The sequence below is a fragment of the Pelodiscus sinensis genome, chromosome 1 (assembly GCF_052426305.1).
Source record: "Pelodiscus sinensis isolate ZL-2025 chromosome 1, ASM5242630v1, whole genome shotgun sequence".
NCBI classification, from domain to species: Eukaryota; Metazoa; Chordata; order Testudines; family Trionychidae; genus Pelodiscus; species Pelodiscus sinensis.
In genome coordinates, this window is record NC_143052.1 from 233602157 (window position 1) to 233621543 (window position 19387).

Consider the following 19387-nt stretch of genomic DNA (forward strand, 5'->3'; position numbering starts at 1 on the left):
GCTACCAGGCATAGGAAAATGAAGCGGCGATTTAAATAATCGCCGCTTCATTTAAATTTACATGGCTGCCGCACTGAGCTGATCAGCTGTTTGTCGGCTCAGCGCGGTAGTCTGGACGCGCGGGGGTCGACATCAAAGGCATTTGTCGACCTCCCAGGTATGCCTCCTGGGATGAGGCATACCTGGGAGGTTGACAAATGCCATTGATGTCGACCGCGGAACGTCCAGACTACCGCGCTGAGCCGACAAACAGCTGATCGGCTCAGCGCGGCAGCCATGTAAATTTAAATGAAGCAGCGATTATTTAAATCGCCGCTTCATTTTCCTATGCCGGGTAGCCTAATCTACATGCCTCTGTCGCCAGAGGCATGTAGTCTAGAAGTACCCGTAGGGTACATCTAGACAGCACCCTTCTGTCGGAATAAGCTAAGCAATTTGCACTATGCAAATTGCGTAGTTTATTCCAAGTCTAAACTGAAAGAGCTTATTTTGAAATTGGGCGCTATCTACACAGCGCCAAATTTCAAAATACAGCACTATTCCAACAAATTCCTTAACCCTTATGGACGAAGGTTACAGGGATGCTGGAATAGCGCACCCACTATTTCTGGAAATAAGGGGTGCTTTTAAAGTGGTGTTGCTATTTTTTGATACTTCCAGTATCCCAACACAGTCTAGATGTACCCTTAAGTGTTCAGCCCTGATTCAGCAAAGCAGTGTTCAAATCAATCCCTATTCAACAATATATTGAAGCATGCCTTCAAGTCTCACTGACTTGAATGAGAATTACATACATGCTTAAGTGCTTTGCTGAACTGGGTATTTTGAGATTACAAAATGAAATCTATCTAATTTATGTGAGCATACAGCAATTGTGGCAATTACATTGTTTGTGCAAGTCCACGCATTGCTCCTTGTGTCAGCATGTGTCCCCCTCAAGAGCACTTGTGCCAACTGAACTGTCAGCGTGGGTCATTGTGGGATGGGTTCTGACACAGCAGCTGAGGCAAGCAATGCAGTGTCTTTTCCCACACCATGTTAAAGTGCCTACATTGATGTTGACTCTATGCCTTTTGTGGAAGTGGAATTAAGTCAGTGAAATGAGTGAGTTACATCAGTGGGAGCAAAATTTTAATGTAGATCCTTGCAGAGTTAGGCTGACATTAGCTGCTCTGCATTGACCTATTTTCGTAATTTAAACTAGGGCTTACTTATATAACTTTAGGTACTCCCGTTTTCAACATGGTTGCCCTGATTTGCTATTCCTCTGCTAAAAGTAGATTCTGCTCACCTACTTGTCTCACAAGGGTGTTACAAGATAGTAATACTATTACTAATAATGATAATGTTTGTATTACATCTAGAAGACTAAAATCACTGTGTTGTCTTGGCAACACTAGTGAATAAGGATAAACATACGTAATCTATAACATAGGATAATTTGTATACTGTAGGTATGGTACAAAGAGATGAAAGTTATATCTGCTTGGGGGTCACTTTGAAGGGCATGGTCTTAATTCCTTGAAGATTTCATTTGAACCAGAGGACATGACTTACGTGTCAGTTCAGAAATAACCTCTCTGCTCTTCTCCCAAACTGAGAGAGAAATCACAGTGATTTAAAAGGAAACAGAGGCAATATTTAAGCAGAATAATTTAGGGCTTGTGAATATAATTCTCTAGTGTTGTGTGGAGGAGACACAGAAAATGAAATTAAACTATTTCAAATGTGTGTTCTGAAACTTAAGTTTGCAATGGGCTACAAAGCTGTGGCATACCCACAAAGTATTGCCCCCAATTATCCAATCAGATTGCTCTATTTCCTAATCTCCATTCAGAATACTAAATTGAGCATCCAATAAACATCATTATCATATGTCCATTGAAATCAATAATCAGATTATAACTGATATCCATGGTCTTTGGAACAGTCACTATCTTACCACTTCTCAGATCAATTTACTAGAACTTGTCAATTAGAGAAATTAAAGGTAGTGTCACAACGTTTCTCCTCTATCTACATGTAAAGCTACCAAACTCTACAGTGAGCCTGTTCCCCTTCTGTTTAGGAAAATAATAACTTATCAGATTTCACAGTGAGATGATATATGTTTATAGAAGTTAAGTGATACATGCAGTTATTTCTTCTTCCATGTCTTCTTCCTACCTTGTTTTTATTTGGTAAAAAGGGAATGATTGGGAAAAGAGCCCCCTTTCCCTGCACTCCATCGAATGCAGTATTAGATAACTCACCAGCAAAACACTTGTTCCATTGTTAAATACAAACAAAAATTGCAATTTGCAGAAGCCATGAATGGAAAAAGCACATACCTGGGCTGGACTCTTCAGGAGGGGGGCTGCAATCTGCACAGAAATGGAGGTGCAACATGCATGATTAAGGAGCAGCAACACAGTCTCAACATAAGCAACTTAAATGCTCAGTGCAGGGTTCTCAAACATTTTCACAGAATGGACCACAACTTAACAGAGGTATTGCCTCATGGACTACCTCTCCTCCCGGTATGATTATGTGGACCACTTCTCCCCACTATTCATGATCACATCATAACCATGTGGCAGCTCCAGCAATTGCTTACAGGGAAAATAATATTAGGGAAGCATTTTTAGCTGCTTTTAATATTTGATTTAGCAATTGACAAGAGGGAGGAGAAGCCAAGTACCATGGGACCAGCTTGCTGTCTGTGGACCATCAGCAAGTGTTCCGTAGACCATAAATGCACGGACCACAGTTTGAGAACCACTGGCTCAGTGCAACTGTAGGATAAGCTTGCAGTAAGGCAGCTAAAACAGAACAGCAAAAGATCAGCAATACATTTAAAGTACCAGAGCATTTAACAGATAGTGACATTAATGTACTCTAACTGCAACAGTGATTAGAATCACTACTCTGCCATTTCATAATATTTACTTTGTGTTATACAATTTATAAATCTGTTCACTCTGGCCAGTACTGGGTGTATATCAAAGGCCCAAACATACGCCCCTCTGAAACTTGTGGGAGTTTTGCACTGCCTCCAATGCGAGGATGGAGCCCTCAGACAGGAATATAGTCAAAATTTAATAACTCCAGTCGCAACATATCCTGAAATACTGAATTTTTTAATAGATTAACAAAACTTGAAACTTGTGTTATGTTAATATCAAGAGTTTTTGGTAAAGGAAGCAGATAATAGAGAATACCAAATTCAATAGAAGTCCTGGAGACTAACACCTGAGCTAGAACTACTCCTCTGAATCAACAAGACCTGCATGATATTCAGTAAAGATTTTAGGAAGGGAACTGGACTCAATGACCTTTCAAGGTCCCTTCCAGTTCTATGAGATAGGTCTATCTCCATATATTATAGGGGGGAGGGATAAACCGAGGGTTATGAGCTCAATCCTTGAGGGGGCCATTTAGGGATCTGGGGAAAATCTGTCAGGGATGTTACTTGGTCCTGCCGTGAGGGCAGGGGCCTGGAGTCAATGACCTCTCAAGGTCCCTTCCAATTCTATGAGATAGATATATCTCCATATATTATATTATATTATTCATAAGAAAAAGATCAGTTTTTAGCAAATATCTGAGTCAGTTGTAACATTTTATTTTAAAAATACTTCTTAGGCTTTGTGGAGAAGTCTCTCTTTTTACTCTTTCAGAAAACATTTCCCTTCACAATTCACCCAGTATGGAAAATACGTTCAACAAAACTTTACCGTGCTTAGTTTAGAACTGTGTGGGGTTTTTTTTGTTTTGGTTCTTTAATACCAAATTATTATTATTCTCAGGTCAATGGTTAAATAAATTAAATATGTTTCCCTCACAAGTACTCATGGAAAGGAGGGTATTTCTAGTCAAAGAAGTACAATGCTTCTGAAGGCTTGTCTTCACATACCGCGCTACTATAGTGCTGTATGCAAACACACTCCCATACCAATAGTAGTCGGCACAGCTAATCTACTTCCTTGAGAGATGGTATCTATGTCGATGGGAGAAGCTCTCCCTTCAACACAGCGCTTTCTACATGGGGAGTAATATCAGTATAACTAACATTGCTCAGGGGTGTGAATTAGTCAGACCCCACAGTATTCTAGTTATATAGGTATAGCCTTGAAGTATAGACCTGCCCTGTGTCTGAGCTTGCTTAAGACTGATAAAAATCAGAGGCAATTACCAACAGGTCCACAAGCAAACACCCACCCAGGTGATTCCAAGGCAAATATAAAAGGTCCTAAAGGAAGCATGCTCTAAATGGCTATCTGGCAGGCAATGCTCCCATTGTCAGTAGTTTCAACGGATTGCTTCTGCTCCACACTAGTTAGACCCTACTGTAGCCTGCACCTCAGCCTGCTGCGTAGCAACTCTGATAGGAAGAATTTTAAAAAGGTGCCATAGTCCTAAATTTTGCAGTTGAGCCTCTCTCTGACTTAATATTAGTTGTGGGAAACTGCTTCTGGCATCCAGAAAAAAACCAAACCAACCATGCATGGCTTAAAGATTTTAAAAGAATAGGTAAAATCCTAGTCCCACTGAAATCAGTGGTAATATTGATGTCAATGGGGCAATGGATTCACTCAATATCAGGGACTATTTCCCTACCAGCAACTGCTAGGGCTCAGTCCTGCTCCCACAAAAGTTAAAGGGAATCAGCAATAGACTTTGGTGGCACTTTATTTGCAGTGGCTTCCAATTAATTTCTGGTACAATTCAAGCTGGTTTTGACCTATAGAACACCTGGGATCCAGACTATTGCCGAAACTGCTTCTTTCCTCATGGGGGTGTCAACGTGTAGACAACCCCACGACTAACCAATAAGCCTGGTCTTATCGCTTATTCCTGTCCACTACATCATTTCCCCTCCACTCACACCTTGTTGCCTCTGTATCAGAGGCAGCAAGAGCGGGAAGGCGGGAGCCAGTACCCATGAGCTTGAAGTTGGCTCTTCAAAAGCACTGGATCCACCTGCCCGCCCCTCCCTCAACCCGCCCTCAGTGCTGCCTCTGATAGAGAGGCAGCAGTGTAGAGGATTGGGGGGCAGGCAGGAGCTAATACATACGGGAAGCCAGCTTTTAAGCTAGCTCTCCGTGCATGCTGGCTCCGTCACCCGCTGCCTCCCCCTTTGCTGCCTTCTATTGGGGAGGGATGGCAAGAGCTGGTGCTGCCTGCTCCCCTTCCCAGAACTACGGCCTCTATCAGAAGCAACAGCAGGGAGGAGGTAGAGGAGGTCATTGCAAAGCATCCTCTGTCTGTGGTGGGCCCAGACTTGCTGCGGACAGAGGCTGCTCCGTGATAGCAACCCCTCTCTGTGGGGGGAGGAAGGGGCAAGCTCCCTGCAGAGCAACCTCTGTCTGTGGGGAGCTCAGGCTTCCCGCAGACAGGGACTACTGCCACCCTGTGCTGCTGCCTTTCTATCAGAGGCAGCAGCATAGGAGGGCTGATGGGAGCTGGTCTGCACACAGAGCTGGTTTTAAAATCAGCTCCCCTTGCAGACTGGCTCCTGGATGCCACAATGCGCTGCTGCCTCTGATAGAGTGTAAGCAGTGCAGGGTGAGAGGGGGCTCCCCGGGAGTGGGACCGGAACACACTGGCTCTCCCCTGTCCCTGGGGACTATTGAAAAGTCATGTAACCAATAATATTTCATGCAATTACACAACTATTCAATTACATGTTATCTAACATCCCTACTCCTCATAATCTATAACTGAGATGAGTACTGAGCTTGACAGGTTTGTGCAACTAGGAGACAGGGTCAATGTTCTCTCTAACGCTTTCCATCTGTGTGTGGAATCAATTTTTGTATGTTCATTGGGGCATATGTGGATGTGCACCACCTCTGATAGAGAGGCAGCAGTGTAGAGGATTAGGGGGGCAGGCGAGAGCCAAGTGTGCTCATTGACATTTGTTGATTCATCACGTTACTGTTCTCAGCTAGTAAGTGGTCAGGAAAGGGTTGATGAGTGAATCAATAGAAGGTATCGCCACACATAGTTGTTACTAGATCACTCTAAGACAGAGCAATACATTCCTAATAAAATGATATCTATTTAACATATATAATCATTAAGTTAAAGGAGTCTAGCTTCCAGCCTGTGTGTGCTGTAATGCAATCGGTGGAAGAGGTCTACTAAGTAGTCTTATCGTTTAAAGTTATCTTTACAAATTACATTGGATCCACAGATCTTATTGGCATATACATTCACATGGTCCCTTCATATATTTAAGCAAATATCAACTTATGTAATTGTTGTTCTGATGTTCAAACAAATGACGCAGAAAGAAAATAAACAATTTATATATCATGGTTACTCGAAAATATAGGACATTCTCAAAAAACCGTGGCAATTTAGAACATTCAGCAAATCAAATGTAACAGACATTCAATTCTACATGATTTGTATTAAAAATAACTTTTTTACAGCATATGTTTTTATTTAGTTTTTAAGTTCACATCTCTGATTGTTCCAAAACTATGAATAGTGGAATGAACATGAAGTCACAGGCATGCAAAAATAGTGGAAGGAAGAGCCATGAAACACCACAGAGCATGAAACACAGAAAAGGTGATTTGGGTTTTGAGCATTTCCAAGATTATGCTCTGCTTGTTCTGTTCTATGAAAATGAAAACTATTTTACAAAAAGTAACACAAAAATAAAGTTATTCTGAAATTTCATGCAAGAGTAGGAAACTTGTAAAACAGAGCTGGGATTAGTTTAAGTATATATCTCAGTCACATGCTTAAGACATTATTTATTCACAGTATATTTAGCACTGAACTTATAGTTTTGATAGTCTTATTTAATTTATAGCTATACTACCAGGAGAACGGAATATAATAATCTTTCAATTTCTATGCTTTATGCTCACTTCTACTAGATAAAATCCAACTGCTTGACTACTTTGATACCACATATTCCCATGACTTTGCTTAAATGCTTGTGATAATTTTAAGGCCACCTTATCTTGCAAACCAACAGTTACTTTTAAATAGCTACTTAGCTACTGCATTCTTTTACTCAGTTATACACTCTAATACACAAGCTCACAATTACAACTTAAGGTTGATCCAAATACCACTGAACTCACTGAAAAGGGAGTTGGATTGGGTCCTACAACTGTCCCAGACAATCACCATGGCAGTGAGGTTGGGTGAAAACGTGCCAGGAGCCCCTCCTTCCTTCAGTCTTCCTCATGGGACATACCTATCAACTGGAGTGCAGCAGGGGTACTTGTAGCACTACTGATAGCCCCAAGTGACCAGTAAGTCTGCTGGGATTGGAGGCGCTTGGAAAATTGCACTAGTGGAAAGGTAAGAGGGCGCAGGCTCCACACCTTTTCAAACTGCACTGCAGAGGCCACTAGTCAGTGTGCTTTGCCTTTCCTACTCCTCCAGGCCCCTGAAGGCATTTTGCCCATTTTACAGATGGGTGAACTGACCCTCCAAGAGCTTACAGCCAAAATGTTCCAAGAAAGGTGCTGTTCTGTATGCACCTAAATTCATATTTAGCCAAAGTGGCTTGATTTTTCAAAATTCTCATTGAATTCCAAGAGAACTACAACTCTGGCATCTCGGAAATTTAGGTCACTCTGATTTGGGTGCCTAAGTACAAATGTAACTGCTTCACTTTAAGGCACTCAGACTTGAAAAAAATAAGCATAAGTGACCTGCCCAAAGCCATGCAGCAAATCAGCAGCACAGCCAGATGTGGAACTCAAGAGTTTCTGGCTCCTTGTCATATGCTCAGCCAACAGCATGCTGCAGCCCTTCATAAATAAGCATGTTGTCCTCATTCATCTGAGAGATACTGATCTGCTCATCAACTGAGTGAGTATGAGGATAAAATATCACACACAATTTAAAAATCGAATGCACCTACCTGTACTTAGCTCACTCCTCTGCAACCTCTTACCCAGCAGTACTTCTGTAACACCTTTCCTGCACTCTCATTTAGCAGCACTCTGTATGGCCTGACCTATAGGCTGAGTAATATATCAGGCTATGATGCTTTCCAGATTTATTCTATTCCTCTGAAATCTGGAACCTCAGCTCTCAACACCATGGATTTCTGACCCCGCTGGTGTCAATAGCAGTTTTGGCACTGATTTCAGTGGGGCCAGGATTTCACTTCAAAAGTTAGCAATTCCAAACTCACCCAGACCCCTTTCTCTGGTACCCTGTCTATTTAAAACATTTAGAATTTGACATAAAGGTGAATTAAAAGGTGGAAGAAACATGCCAACATAGAGCAAAGCAGGACTGGTGTCTGTCATACGCACTTGTGTTTCTGTGGGAAGAGCATGCAGAGGATGAGATGGTTGAAGATGGTGGTGAGGATGAGGATGAGGATGAGGGTGAGGTCTCATCTAAGCTTTGTGGATTTATCCAGTAGGCACGTGTGTCCCGATTACCTTTCTTACTAGTACAGCTGATGTCACACTGGAAAACATCTTCACAACTGTCACTGTGCAAACGCTCTTTCTGGAGAAGTTTGTCCACTCGTTGAATAATGCAATCCAGACTTTTGTCAACATTCAACCAAACTTTTCCCTTGAAAGAAAAATGTCCCTTTTTGAATTAAAACAATCCCAACATTACATGACAAGTACATTCACAAAAAAAGTGATACTTTGCCCACTGTAGTTCTAGACCCCATTGCTTAGGGAAGTTTGCCCTTTGCCACTGCATTTATACATACACATTCCATATGTATTTACAAAAGTCAAAGCAATATCCATGTGATAAACTGCAAAACTTTGTAATAATCTGCCCACTAATTTATCTCTCCAGGAATTATTTCAACTTCAAATGTGTATGTGTGTGTATATGAAAATTCTTACACCCCCCCTCCCCCTCCCGTGGTATAAACATTTTTTTTTTACATATACCTAGACATCCATCATTTCTCTCACACACTATTATAGGAGAATGTAAAAGCAATAAGCCATCAAATACAGAAGGAAAATTTAATACCTGGGAGGTCGACAAATGCCTTTGATGTCGACCGCGGAACTTCCAGACTATCACTCTGAGCCGACAAACACCTGATCGGCTCAGCGCAGCAGCCATGTAAATTTAAATGAAGCGGCGATTATTTACATCGCCGCTTCATTTTCCTATGCCGAGTAGTCTAATCTACATGCCTCTGTCGCCAGAGGCATGTAGTCTAGACATACCCCTAGGGAATAAAGAGATGCTAAGAGAGAAAAAAGGAGATGGCATTAGCAGGACGCATCCCTCCATTCAGAAAACCTACCCATTCCTCTTCATGCCAGTCCACCTGCAGAGAAGAACGGCTATTTCGTCCTGCCCATCTTGCCATAAGGGTGTCTTGGTCATTCCTTAGCATCACTTGTTCCCCTTCTTCAGAAGTTGGAGATGCCTTTGAGGCTATATAATCTGGCCTTGCAGCATTTAATCCATGTATTGAATTTGCCAATAACTTACAATCACAGACGGTAACAAGCTGCCGTGTCTAAAAATGACAAAACAGAATCCGAAAACATTTTCACTTTTAAGCCCTTATTTATGTTCTTGTTTTTTCATTTAAAAAAAAAACTATCCTTGTTTTGAGTTTGTTCTTATTTTATGGCAGGGCCTTAGAAGGATGTATGGGAAGCAAAAATATGAAGTGTAGTTTTAAAAATGTGTAGTGACATTTTAGGACTACACTTGCTGAATATTTAACAAATACCTACAGTTCCTAGTGCCTCCACTTAGAACCAGCACTTCATTTTCTGTTAAGTGAAACAGTCTTAAAAACATTCTCAGGCATCTTTATACAGTCCTCAGAAATTGGTCTCCTCTGGAATGACAATGTTCCATTAATACAGTATCCCATTTCAGTCAATTGCTAATGCTGGGTGCTTAGGAGGAAGGCATGTAACATCCCTGTCATTGTGTAAGACTGCATCTTGGGTGGAATTTCTTCCTTATTCTGTCAAAAGATGTACTTAAGCACTGAAGCATGAGGATACCTGACCTAACTTTTACCTAGATAACTTAACATCAGGTACTAGGTCTTATTCACCTATTTAAAAAAAAAAACCTTATTAAACAATGTGTCTTAATAGTATCCAACAGCAGAAAATCCATATGTCAGAGGGGGTGGAGCCGGCAGCAGAGGGCCAGCAAAATCCCTCATCCAGGACCAGTCAAGTCCCAAAGGTGCCGGATCAGAGAGGTCCAATCTGTATTAACTGGTATTTTAATTTCAGCACATGCATTCCTGCATGATGGGAAATTATACAGGCATCCACAGTGTGTAAACAGCAAACTGACTGCCAAATGTGTTGTGTAATAAGACACAGCTTATTTATTAGCTATACTTTCTTAGAACTCTGAATCCAACCAAAGAGCTCTATACAACTGCAATTGTTCTTGTCCCTGTGAATAAGCTCCATTCTAACTGCCTGTTCAGTTCATTTTTATTAACAGGAGTCAAGTATTAATTGGACAATGTCTACAACTTGCCTGAAGTTCATGTAATTAATATTCCCCTTATTATATACATTAAATGACAGAGAAGACACCTTGTGATGTTCCAGTTCCTTTAGGCTCCTGTTGCATGACAGCTTGCTCAGAAAGGAGCTCAACAAACCAGACAGTGGTGATAGACACACAAATATGAAAGTGAATTTAGAATTTTCATCTCTGGGATGTTGTGACTGGACACATAGCAGAGGCAATACCATAAACCTGGGGCAGGAAGCCAGTGGGTGTCATTCTTCCTTCTCAATCCTCACCACTCCATGTGAAGTAGAGGCAAGAGAGAGTGGAAGATAGGGATGTGAATGGTTAACTAGTTAATGGGTGAGGCTTACTGGTTCCAGTGGGAGTGGGAGTAGCCCCCTGTCTGCAGCAGGGTGGGCGGAGGGTCACTCTAGCCTAGGTGGAGCGGTCCCCCTGCCTACCTCCTCTTTAATCAGTTAACTGGTTAAACATTATGTTTAACAGGTTAACCAATTAAACAGGATTTTATATCCTTATTGGAAGATAAGAAAAAATCTGACTAAATGATGGCAAATTCACAACTCTCATCTAGATTGACTTTTCAGTTGGGTCTAGGTGGGGCCACAACAGAGGCGATTTCTGGACTTTTTTTCAGGGAGCTCACAAAAAAGGGGAGCTTCAGAATGCGTTTCACTTCACTTTCAACCATGATTTTCTTTTGTTTTGTTATTCTCCTACCTTATCTGCCAAAATGGCAAGCGTTCTCTCAAGGCCGTTAGCTGATCTATCCTTGGCAGCTCTCGAGAGCCTTTCAGCATAGTAACTGACTTGAGTTTTGAGGGTATTGATTTGCGCAATAATCTCCTTTGCTCTAATAATGTCCTGTGGTATGTATATGATAGACTGGGAGCTTGTTGAAGTGCTGAAAGAGAAACAATTCAAAGATAATCTATCAGAAGATATAAATAGATATAAATAACTCTAGTCACTCTTCTTCATGCCGGAAAAGGAATTGCAGACAACAAAATGAACCTAACCTAACAATTAACTGTGGAAGACCAATGGATAATGAAACAGCAGGAATACAGCCTCTCTCCGATTTACGAACTGGTTATGGACCAAGCAATTGGTCGTAACTTGGTTTGTTCGTAAGTCGGACCCCATAGAGTTACACGCGACCGAGCTGTTCGTAAGCGCGGCTCGCTTTCGTAACTCAGGGTCCGTCATTTAAGACAGTTTTGGTCGTAACTGCGAACGGTCGTAAGTCGACCGTTCACAACTCGGGGACTGGCTGTACTTATTCCTGAGCATCTCTGTATATAATGAAATCATTCAGAGGAAGATTTACTAAATACTTATGTTAAATGACTGTTCTCACAGATCACCTAAGGAGGGACAGTTTTCTGAGGCAAATGTGTATGACACATTTTACCAACAGAAACAGAACCAGTTGTTTAGGTTGCTTTCCCCACTCTCCCTCTTCCCAAAATGCAGACGTTTTACACAGTTACATCTGATACCTCTTTCCCAGGTTATGAATTGTAGCGTTGTCTGCACACAACTGTATCTCTTTAACTACATCAGCGCAGTTAAACCTATACCTCCCATCCCAGCGTGGACACAGTTTTACTGTTATCAAAGTACTTTCATCAGCATAGCTTGTTCACAGATGAGAAGAACAGACTATGCCAGTAAAATGCATCTTTATATCAGTGTAACTGCATCCTCATTAGGATTGGCCCATTATAACTATTTTGTAGGACAAAATCACACCTCTACCTGAAACAGTTATACCAGTAGAAAGTGTCTAATTGTGAAACATGGCTGTGGGGCGATACAATAGCAGTGGAGACATACAGCTCTAACTGGAACCCCATGAAGTCCTAGACCCTCTTGCTCCAGCCTGAGCTGAAACATCTACATTGCAACGTTATAGGCCCACAGCCAAGTTTCATGATTAGACACTTTCTACCAGTATAACTATGTCAAGTAGAGGTATGATTCCCCCCCCCCCCCCCCCACCGTATAGTTACGATGGGTCAGTCCTAATGTGGATGCAGTTACACTAATATAAAGATGCATTTTACTGGCATAGTCTATTTTTCTTCTCATCTGTGAATAAGCTATACTAGTGTAAGTACTTTGATACCGGTATAATTGTGTCCACACTAAGGTTGGTTGTACAGCTTTAAATATGCAGTTGGAGTCAAGTTGGAGTCAGCTGACATGGTCTAGCTGCAGATGTTTTATTGCCTTTGTCTCAGCGTATGACTAGTGTGTTTTCCTATTCTGATGAAGTGCCAAATCAGAGCTGCCTAAACTGGTACAAGTTAATTTATTTCTCCTACTCATGTTTCCTATAATTAATGGCTTCACTGTAGCCATTAGACATGAAAGTACCTGTTGTTAATGTAAGTGTCAGTAGTTGGGTGGACAAAGCCATGTTGAACACATTAGAGAACCTAATTTCCCAGGTGCAACTGTCCCAAATCATCATCTTTGAGGAATCTGAAGTCTTTTGCTTTGGGAAAAGGGAGAGGGAGTTATGCCATGGACTGGGAACATATCTTATTTTTTTTATAAACTTTTTCAAGGGAAATAGAGGAATGTATATTCTCTTTTACAGCATGTCTACAGGATAATGCAGGAGCCTCTCATAAGGCACAGTTAAAAAGCTATTGTCCCAGAAGTCAGTCTGAAAGCATTTTCATAGGTATACAGATTTTAAGGCCAGAATGGACCATTATGGTTATCCAGTATGACTTCCTTTAAAAGAGTAATAATCACAAGGATGTAATGCGGAAGTAACTCCTAAAAAAGGCATCATTTTGTGTTCTTCTGGTCACACACCTTTCTATAGGGAACAAAAGGAGATCTCACCCCCTATACTCTTATCCATAAATGAAACAGATCTCCTTTGTAAGGAAACTTTTACTGCATAATGAGTCAAGCCTGCTTCAAGGTGACCAGTGTTATTGCTGACAATTCCTCTTAGCCATTTCTTTCCATTATAGGAAGGTTAACATGCAGATAGATGATGTATTTGGCAGGAAGGCCATGCAGCATATTCAGAGTCTTATTTAAAAATAAATACATTTCCCTGGGATGGTCAGAGGAAAGAAACTATTATGGCATGAAGTGCACATGTATCCACTTTCCAATCTGCAATCACTCTTTTAAATGAACAGCTGTCATTCTGCATAAGCAAGCTATAGGATATGTTTAATAAATCCTTTGCCTCAAAAACCCCACAAGTTCCACATCACTAGGTGTGGAAAGTTATAAATGAACAATTTGCATTCTGTGGTGCTTTCAGAAGATATATATGGTCTAATCTGTAGACCTCATCTAAAACCCTGCTGGCAATGAGAGGTTTTCTATTTACTTCACTGGACTTCAGATCAGGCCATAAGAAGTATGGCCATACCATAATGAATAATAATCAGCAAATCAACTCCAAATACTTTAGCTCAGGGCAGAAGCACTATTTCACCATCAAACGATTGATTAACCTTTCACTTGTTCTTCTATGGCACTGAATAAAGTAGGAATAAAATTAAGGGGGAAAACTGCACAAAGGTTAAGAACAAGTGCTTATGTGCAGAGATTAATTTCAAAATCGTAAACCAGGCCAACTGCTACATCATAGTCTTAAAGCCGTGTGTTGTCTTATCCGATAGAAGTGAAAAGTTAAAAAACAGTTCTGTGTAGCTTCCTCTCTGTTATTTATTTTTCATTGGAAGATACAGAGGAACATATGAACACATATTATTCTAATTTGCAGTCTCCTGATTTCATAAAAATCAGAGAGAGATATGAAGTTAGCTGTTCATTACAAAATAAAAGTTGCAGTTGGAAGGACAAATTCATTAATTTATCACTTTCTACTAAGCTGCTACAGTCACTTACAGCATAATTAATGATGTTACAATGTACAACATTAAAAACATTTGCATACGTTAAAATACACCAATATCTGCCTCATCCCAAAAGAAAAAGACTCTCTCCACAAACTCTCAGAAACAGAAAACTCACCAACATTCCTCATAACTGCTAAAAAAAACAAAACCAAAATAAAATTAGCAGATTGTTTGCAAATACTGAAAGCAGAAAACAAAGCAAAGTAAGTTTGGGAAAATATTTTAAATTGCTTAATATTTTCAATAAGGCATGTACATATGATTAAACTTGTAAGCAAATATACACTTACTGCAGAATAACAGGCAAATGTGTTGTATTTGCTCACATTTGCTGTAAGCGTACAAGGAACATTCTAATCAACAAGCAGAAAAAGTAAAAGTCATTTGTACATAACACTGATGAAAAAGGTGGAATTAAATTCTACTGTGCTTGTTTGTATAGCAGCAAAGAAGCCCACACAAAACAAACCTCTGACTACTACTAGTTTTTCCTATCTATTAATAGTGGATTCTATTTTCCCCTTTAAAGCACATCATCCCTCAAAATGCTACTGAGACCTGTGTGTAAATGAGGAGAGATTAGACTCTCAATACATTTTATTTAGTTACCAAAACATGTTCTATGGATTTTATTATAACCTGTGATAAGACATCCAAATGATGGGTCTTGGTATTGACACTCTTAGCCTAAGGACATTCAGAAACTCAAACACGTAAGGCCAGAAGGGACCATTATAATTATTTAGCTTTATTTCCTACATAATACAGTGCACAGAACCAACACTGGCTGCACAAACTGACTATATCACTGCAGATTGTCCAGTCAATGTTACACCTGAAACATAGTATTTTTTGCATGTACCGAAGTGGAGGTATTTTTTGTTACTGATTTTTTATTTACCATAATATTCTGGGCTTCCTTCTCAAAAGATGAAACCCTGGTGCTTGCTTTTAGAACTATTTTATGGTTCTAGTTTTATACATTAGGTTTGATGGGACGCCTGAATCACACATATAGGCCAAACCTTTTTGAGTCAATGCATTTTTGTTTTACAAGTTCCAAGACACCTCATTTTTCATTCTGCTTGCAAGCCCCTAAAAGATCAGAGTAAGGACTACTCCGAGACAGTGATGCCTGGTTAAGCAGTGAAAATGAAATGCAATAAACGTACTTGATTTTCTGATCAAATATATTTTAAGATTATCTTCATAGGTACAGTTTTTCTCCCTGCTCCGTTACATCTTATATGGAGATTATCTCAAGTCTTACTACAAAACCACTCTAAATTAATGTTATTATAGGATACACCCAATAGACTGAATAAGGAAACTTAGGGAATAGAAAAAGGACTTGTAATTTGTGCTCCCTTCTGGCAAATCATACTGCTAATAGGAAAGTTATGCTCAAATACAGGAACAGAAGACCTACAGCATTGTGAAGGCCCAGAAGAAAAATGCAGGATGAAAATGGAAGTTTTGAATAGATTTGATGGAAAAAAGACATCAGTGGTTTAGATAGGTCAGCGATGTGGGCCCTAGGAGAAACTACGTAGACAAATATAAAACAGTTTTGAATGCAGATTTTGGTATCAACAACAAGAAAAAGTTCAGCCTCGCCTACTGGATGTATACACTTGCTTGTCCCATCCTGGCACATGCTGTAAGTCAGATGCTGTTTTAGTGCTGGGTTCAATACTGTATCGCTACATGCGCTAATCTGATTCCAAGATGTCAACCAGCACTGCACGTAGCCCTATCCATTACTCAAATTAGTAGCCTCCAGAAATACTGAATTGAGGTTAGTGTCCAGGTCATCTCATCTCTCTGTGCCTTGATGCCCCTTGAAGCTGCACTACTAAAGTTTCCCCTTGGCTGCAGTTGCTCCTGTAGCTCCAGAAGGGGGGTTTTACAGGTAAGATAATGCAGCCCAGAGTTGTATTATCTGTCTCTTGTAAGCTCCTTGGATAGGTCTACACTACAGCTGGGAAAGTGCCTCTCAGCCTGGGTAGAAAAGACACATGCTAGTTCTACTCATGCTAGCAGACTAAAAATAGCAGTGTGGACACAGGCACTGGGAACAACAAGGTCTAGCTGCCCCATCCCCTGAGTCCTTTTATTCAGGTCGCTTTCTAGTGTGCTAGCTCAAGCAGAACTGGCACAGGTCTGTCATCTGGGCTGCATGGGCATGTCTCCCTGCTGCACAGTAGAGAGATGCCAGGAAGCCAGAAGGGAAACGGTGTGTGCCTTCCTCTTCAGCACACCTTCTCAGCATGGGCCTTCTCAAGTTCTGCCTCGGTCTGCAGTGTGAATGGCTACTTCCCCCTGCCTCTGCCTACCAAGAGAGGCATTGGTAGGATAGGAGGTAGGGGGAATGCATAGTGTAACAGAGGTGAATGATCCCTCCTGCAGGGCAAAAAGAAGGAGCTCAATGTACAGAGATTCGCTTTAGGCATGCATCTATGGGGCACACTCTGGTCTAATATTTTTATTTTAATATGGATGGAGAACAATTAGTAACTACTCAGTACCAAAAGCCTGGGGCAATATAGAAATACCCGGAGCAACTGGCCCCACCTAAATCCAAGTTCATAAGTTAATAAGAAATTTATGCTTGAGGAACTGCTCCTGCCTTGGGGATAGGGGAGGTAGATCAAGTCAACTGATCTGTCTTTGTGTAGAGTCCTGAAGTTGTAGGGGAAGGATCAGAGGGGTCTCAGCAGCTTGTGATTTTAGGAAATCAGTCACAAATTAGGATATAGACAGAATTTAAACTCAACTAAACCAAATTCAACACATAAGTTGTTCAGTTTAGCTAGTTTAACATCTGTCCTGTAATATTAAATATTCCACAAAATAATATGAAAAGCAACTGTTGTTAAACAAAAAACCAATGGAAAACCCTGATTTTCCCTTTTTTGAAAAAAGCATAGCACAAACTTAATAGTATTTGGCGAAACTGCCAAATGAAGGTGCAACAAAATATGGAATGGGATGATTTTACAAAGCCTGGAGATTAAGAAAAGGCAGTTGATGAGTTTTATTATAATAACTCTTCTACTTACTGCTTCTTTGCTTCTTCAAATTTATGCAGCTTTTTCCGTAGACCCCCCGATTTAAAGCCTTGGCAGTGAGCTGCTGGTGCTCCTATGGTTACTATGTCGTAATTCTGATCTGGGTGGACAAAAAATGCTTACAAAGGAAAGTTCACCATCTTTACTTTGGCTGAATCTGTGGACACTCAAACTACTCAAAGGTAATTTCTCAAATACTCCTGGGAGAGACCAAAGTCTTCAGAACACCTTGGAGTGTTAAAAAATTTGAAACTGTGCTAGTGGCCTTGAGAAACTGCCATGTGCTCCCAAATGAGAGACCTCAGTTTGAAGCTTGGACTCCGGTTTCTCGTTTTGGAAGACCAACAAAGATAATATTCCAATGTTGGGAGATGGAGGATTAACTTTCATACCGCTGCCTATCATCCCTTCTATCTGGAGGACACACAAGGTAACTATGGGTCGGCAGATGGATGTGGCTGAGCATTAAATGAAAGGAGAAAATTAGGCTTTTTACAAAGAAACAAGCTCAACCTAAACAAATTAATATCTTTTTACACGTCTAACGTGCTGCACACGTGACGGACCCTCACAAATTAAATGGGCCTCCAATATCCTGACAAACAGAAATGATCCTGGTAGCTCCTAAAGCCAAAAGGGATTCAGCAGCTTAATGCAGTAGATACAGCACACAGATGGAAGATGGGAGATTTTGGTTCTGTCCCCTAGTTCCGATGGTGCTGTGCTACATGATCTTGGACAAGCTGGTCTGCTCTTTGGTTTTACCACTGATAAAACAAGGGTAATGATATGTACTCTATAGTAAAGTGCTTTGAGATCTAAGAATGGTATCTGCTATTCCAATGTTAAGTAATATTACTACTACATAGAAGCTGCATTGTTTTGAGGGGCACTTAGCTGTGGATGATGGAAACCCAAAAATAGAGAATAATGTCTTCACACGCGTGCAAGAGAGAGAAAGAGAGAGAAGTACCTGATCCTGCATCATCCTGGACTCTCATTCTCTGTATGTGTAAATTTGTGGGCACGAATTCCAATTTTTTATCAGCTTTCAAGCTACTTGCTTTAAACGAAGGTCCTGAGAAATGCAGCAGAAAAATATTTATTCTCTATCTGCCCTAAAAAACCATGTCCAATGCCAGTGTCAAAATACCAACAAGTGTAGAGTGGGGCTACTTTCGAACATGTCAAACATTAGGGGGGAAGTAACGCTGACGGATAGTATGACTTGCTGACTAGCAGAGGTTTGCAAAGCACATTTGGTTAACAACAAGTGTCACTCACCCATGGCAATGGCTAGGGGAACTGGATGGTGCCAGGAGCAGAGGGCCCATTTCCAGCAGCAAGGAAGGGAGACAGCTACAGAGGGCACCAGACTGGCTCCACCCCACTTGGGAGTCTCTGGCACTTATTGACCAAAACTGTATGATCACAAAAGTGAAGTAGCAACAGAGGCTTAGTTTAAAAGTTCACTTGCCAGACCCTGTGACCAACCTTCTGGTACAGGAAGAATATGTGATATTGGAGGGAAATGTCTAATAAAACAGATACTAATGCATAGTCAAATACATTGGTTTTATTGTATTCTGATAGAATATGCTCTCTCTGTACACAAGTGCTGGAAGAGTGTACGTGAATACAGTGGAAGAACCTGGAGAATATCATCTTTTTAAAAAATACCCAAAATCTTCTGATAGCAAGGGGTGAAGAAATCAGTCCCATCAAAACATTTATGAAAGCAACTAGCAGACAAAACAACTATTCTAATGCACTTCATCTAGCCGACCGATGAGAATTAATTTGTTCCTATCTCTATACTCATTTCACTCCAATTTTGAGTAATTTATACATGGAATAGTATGAAAAATACTATAACTAATATGGAGGATGTTTACAATTGAGGCATTCCAGGTCCCTGTACAGTTACTGGCTTACTTTATTTATTAA

The 19387-nt window shown here is 40.7% G+C and overlaps 1 protein-coding gene across 23 annotated transcripts in view; it reads right to left on the reverse strand.

Annotated features, from left to right (window-relative positions):
• INPP4A (inositol polyphosphate-4-phosphatase type I A) overlaps positions 1-19387 on the reverse strand; it is a 208966-nt gene that overhangs the window by 37561 nt on the left and 152018 nt on the right. For 14 of the 23 annotated variants that reach the window (XM_075916546.2, XM_075916548.2, XM_075916550.2 and 11 more), the window contains exons 14-20: positions 18414-18518; positions 17432-17540; positions 14485-14502; positions 11188-11371; positions 9254-9472; positions 8277-8547; positions 2331-2363 (exon numbers count right to left, since the gene is read on the reverse strand). In XM_075916546.2, the coding sequence (XP_075772661.1) occupies positions 2331-2363; positions 8277-8547; positions 9254-9472; positions 11188-11371; positions 14485-14502; positions 17432-17540; positions 18414-18518 (939 nt within the window). The remainder of the gene's footprint in view (positions 1-2330; positions 2364-8276; positions 8548-9253; positions 9473-11187; positions 11372-14484; positions 14503-17431; positions 17541-18413; positions 18519-19387) is intronic. The other 9 variants (XM_075916555.2, XM_075916568.2, XM_075916551.2 and 6 more) reach the window with 7 other exon arrangements.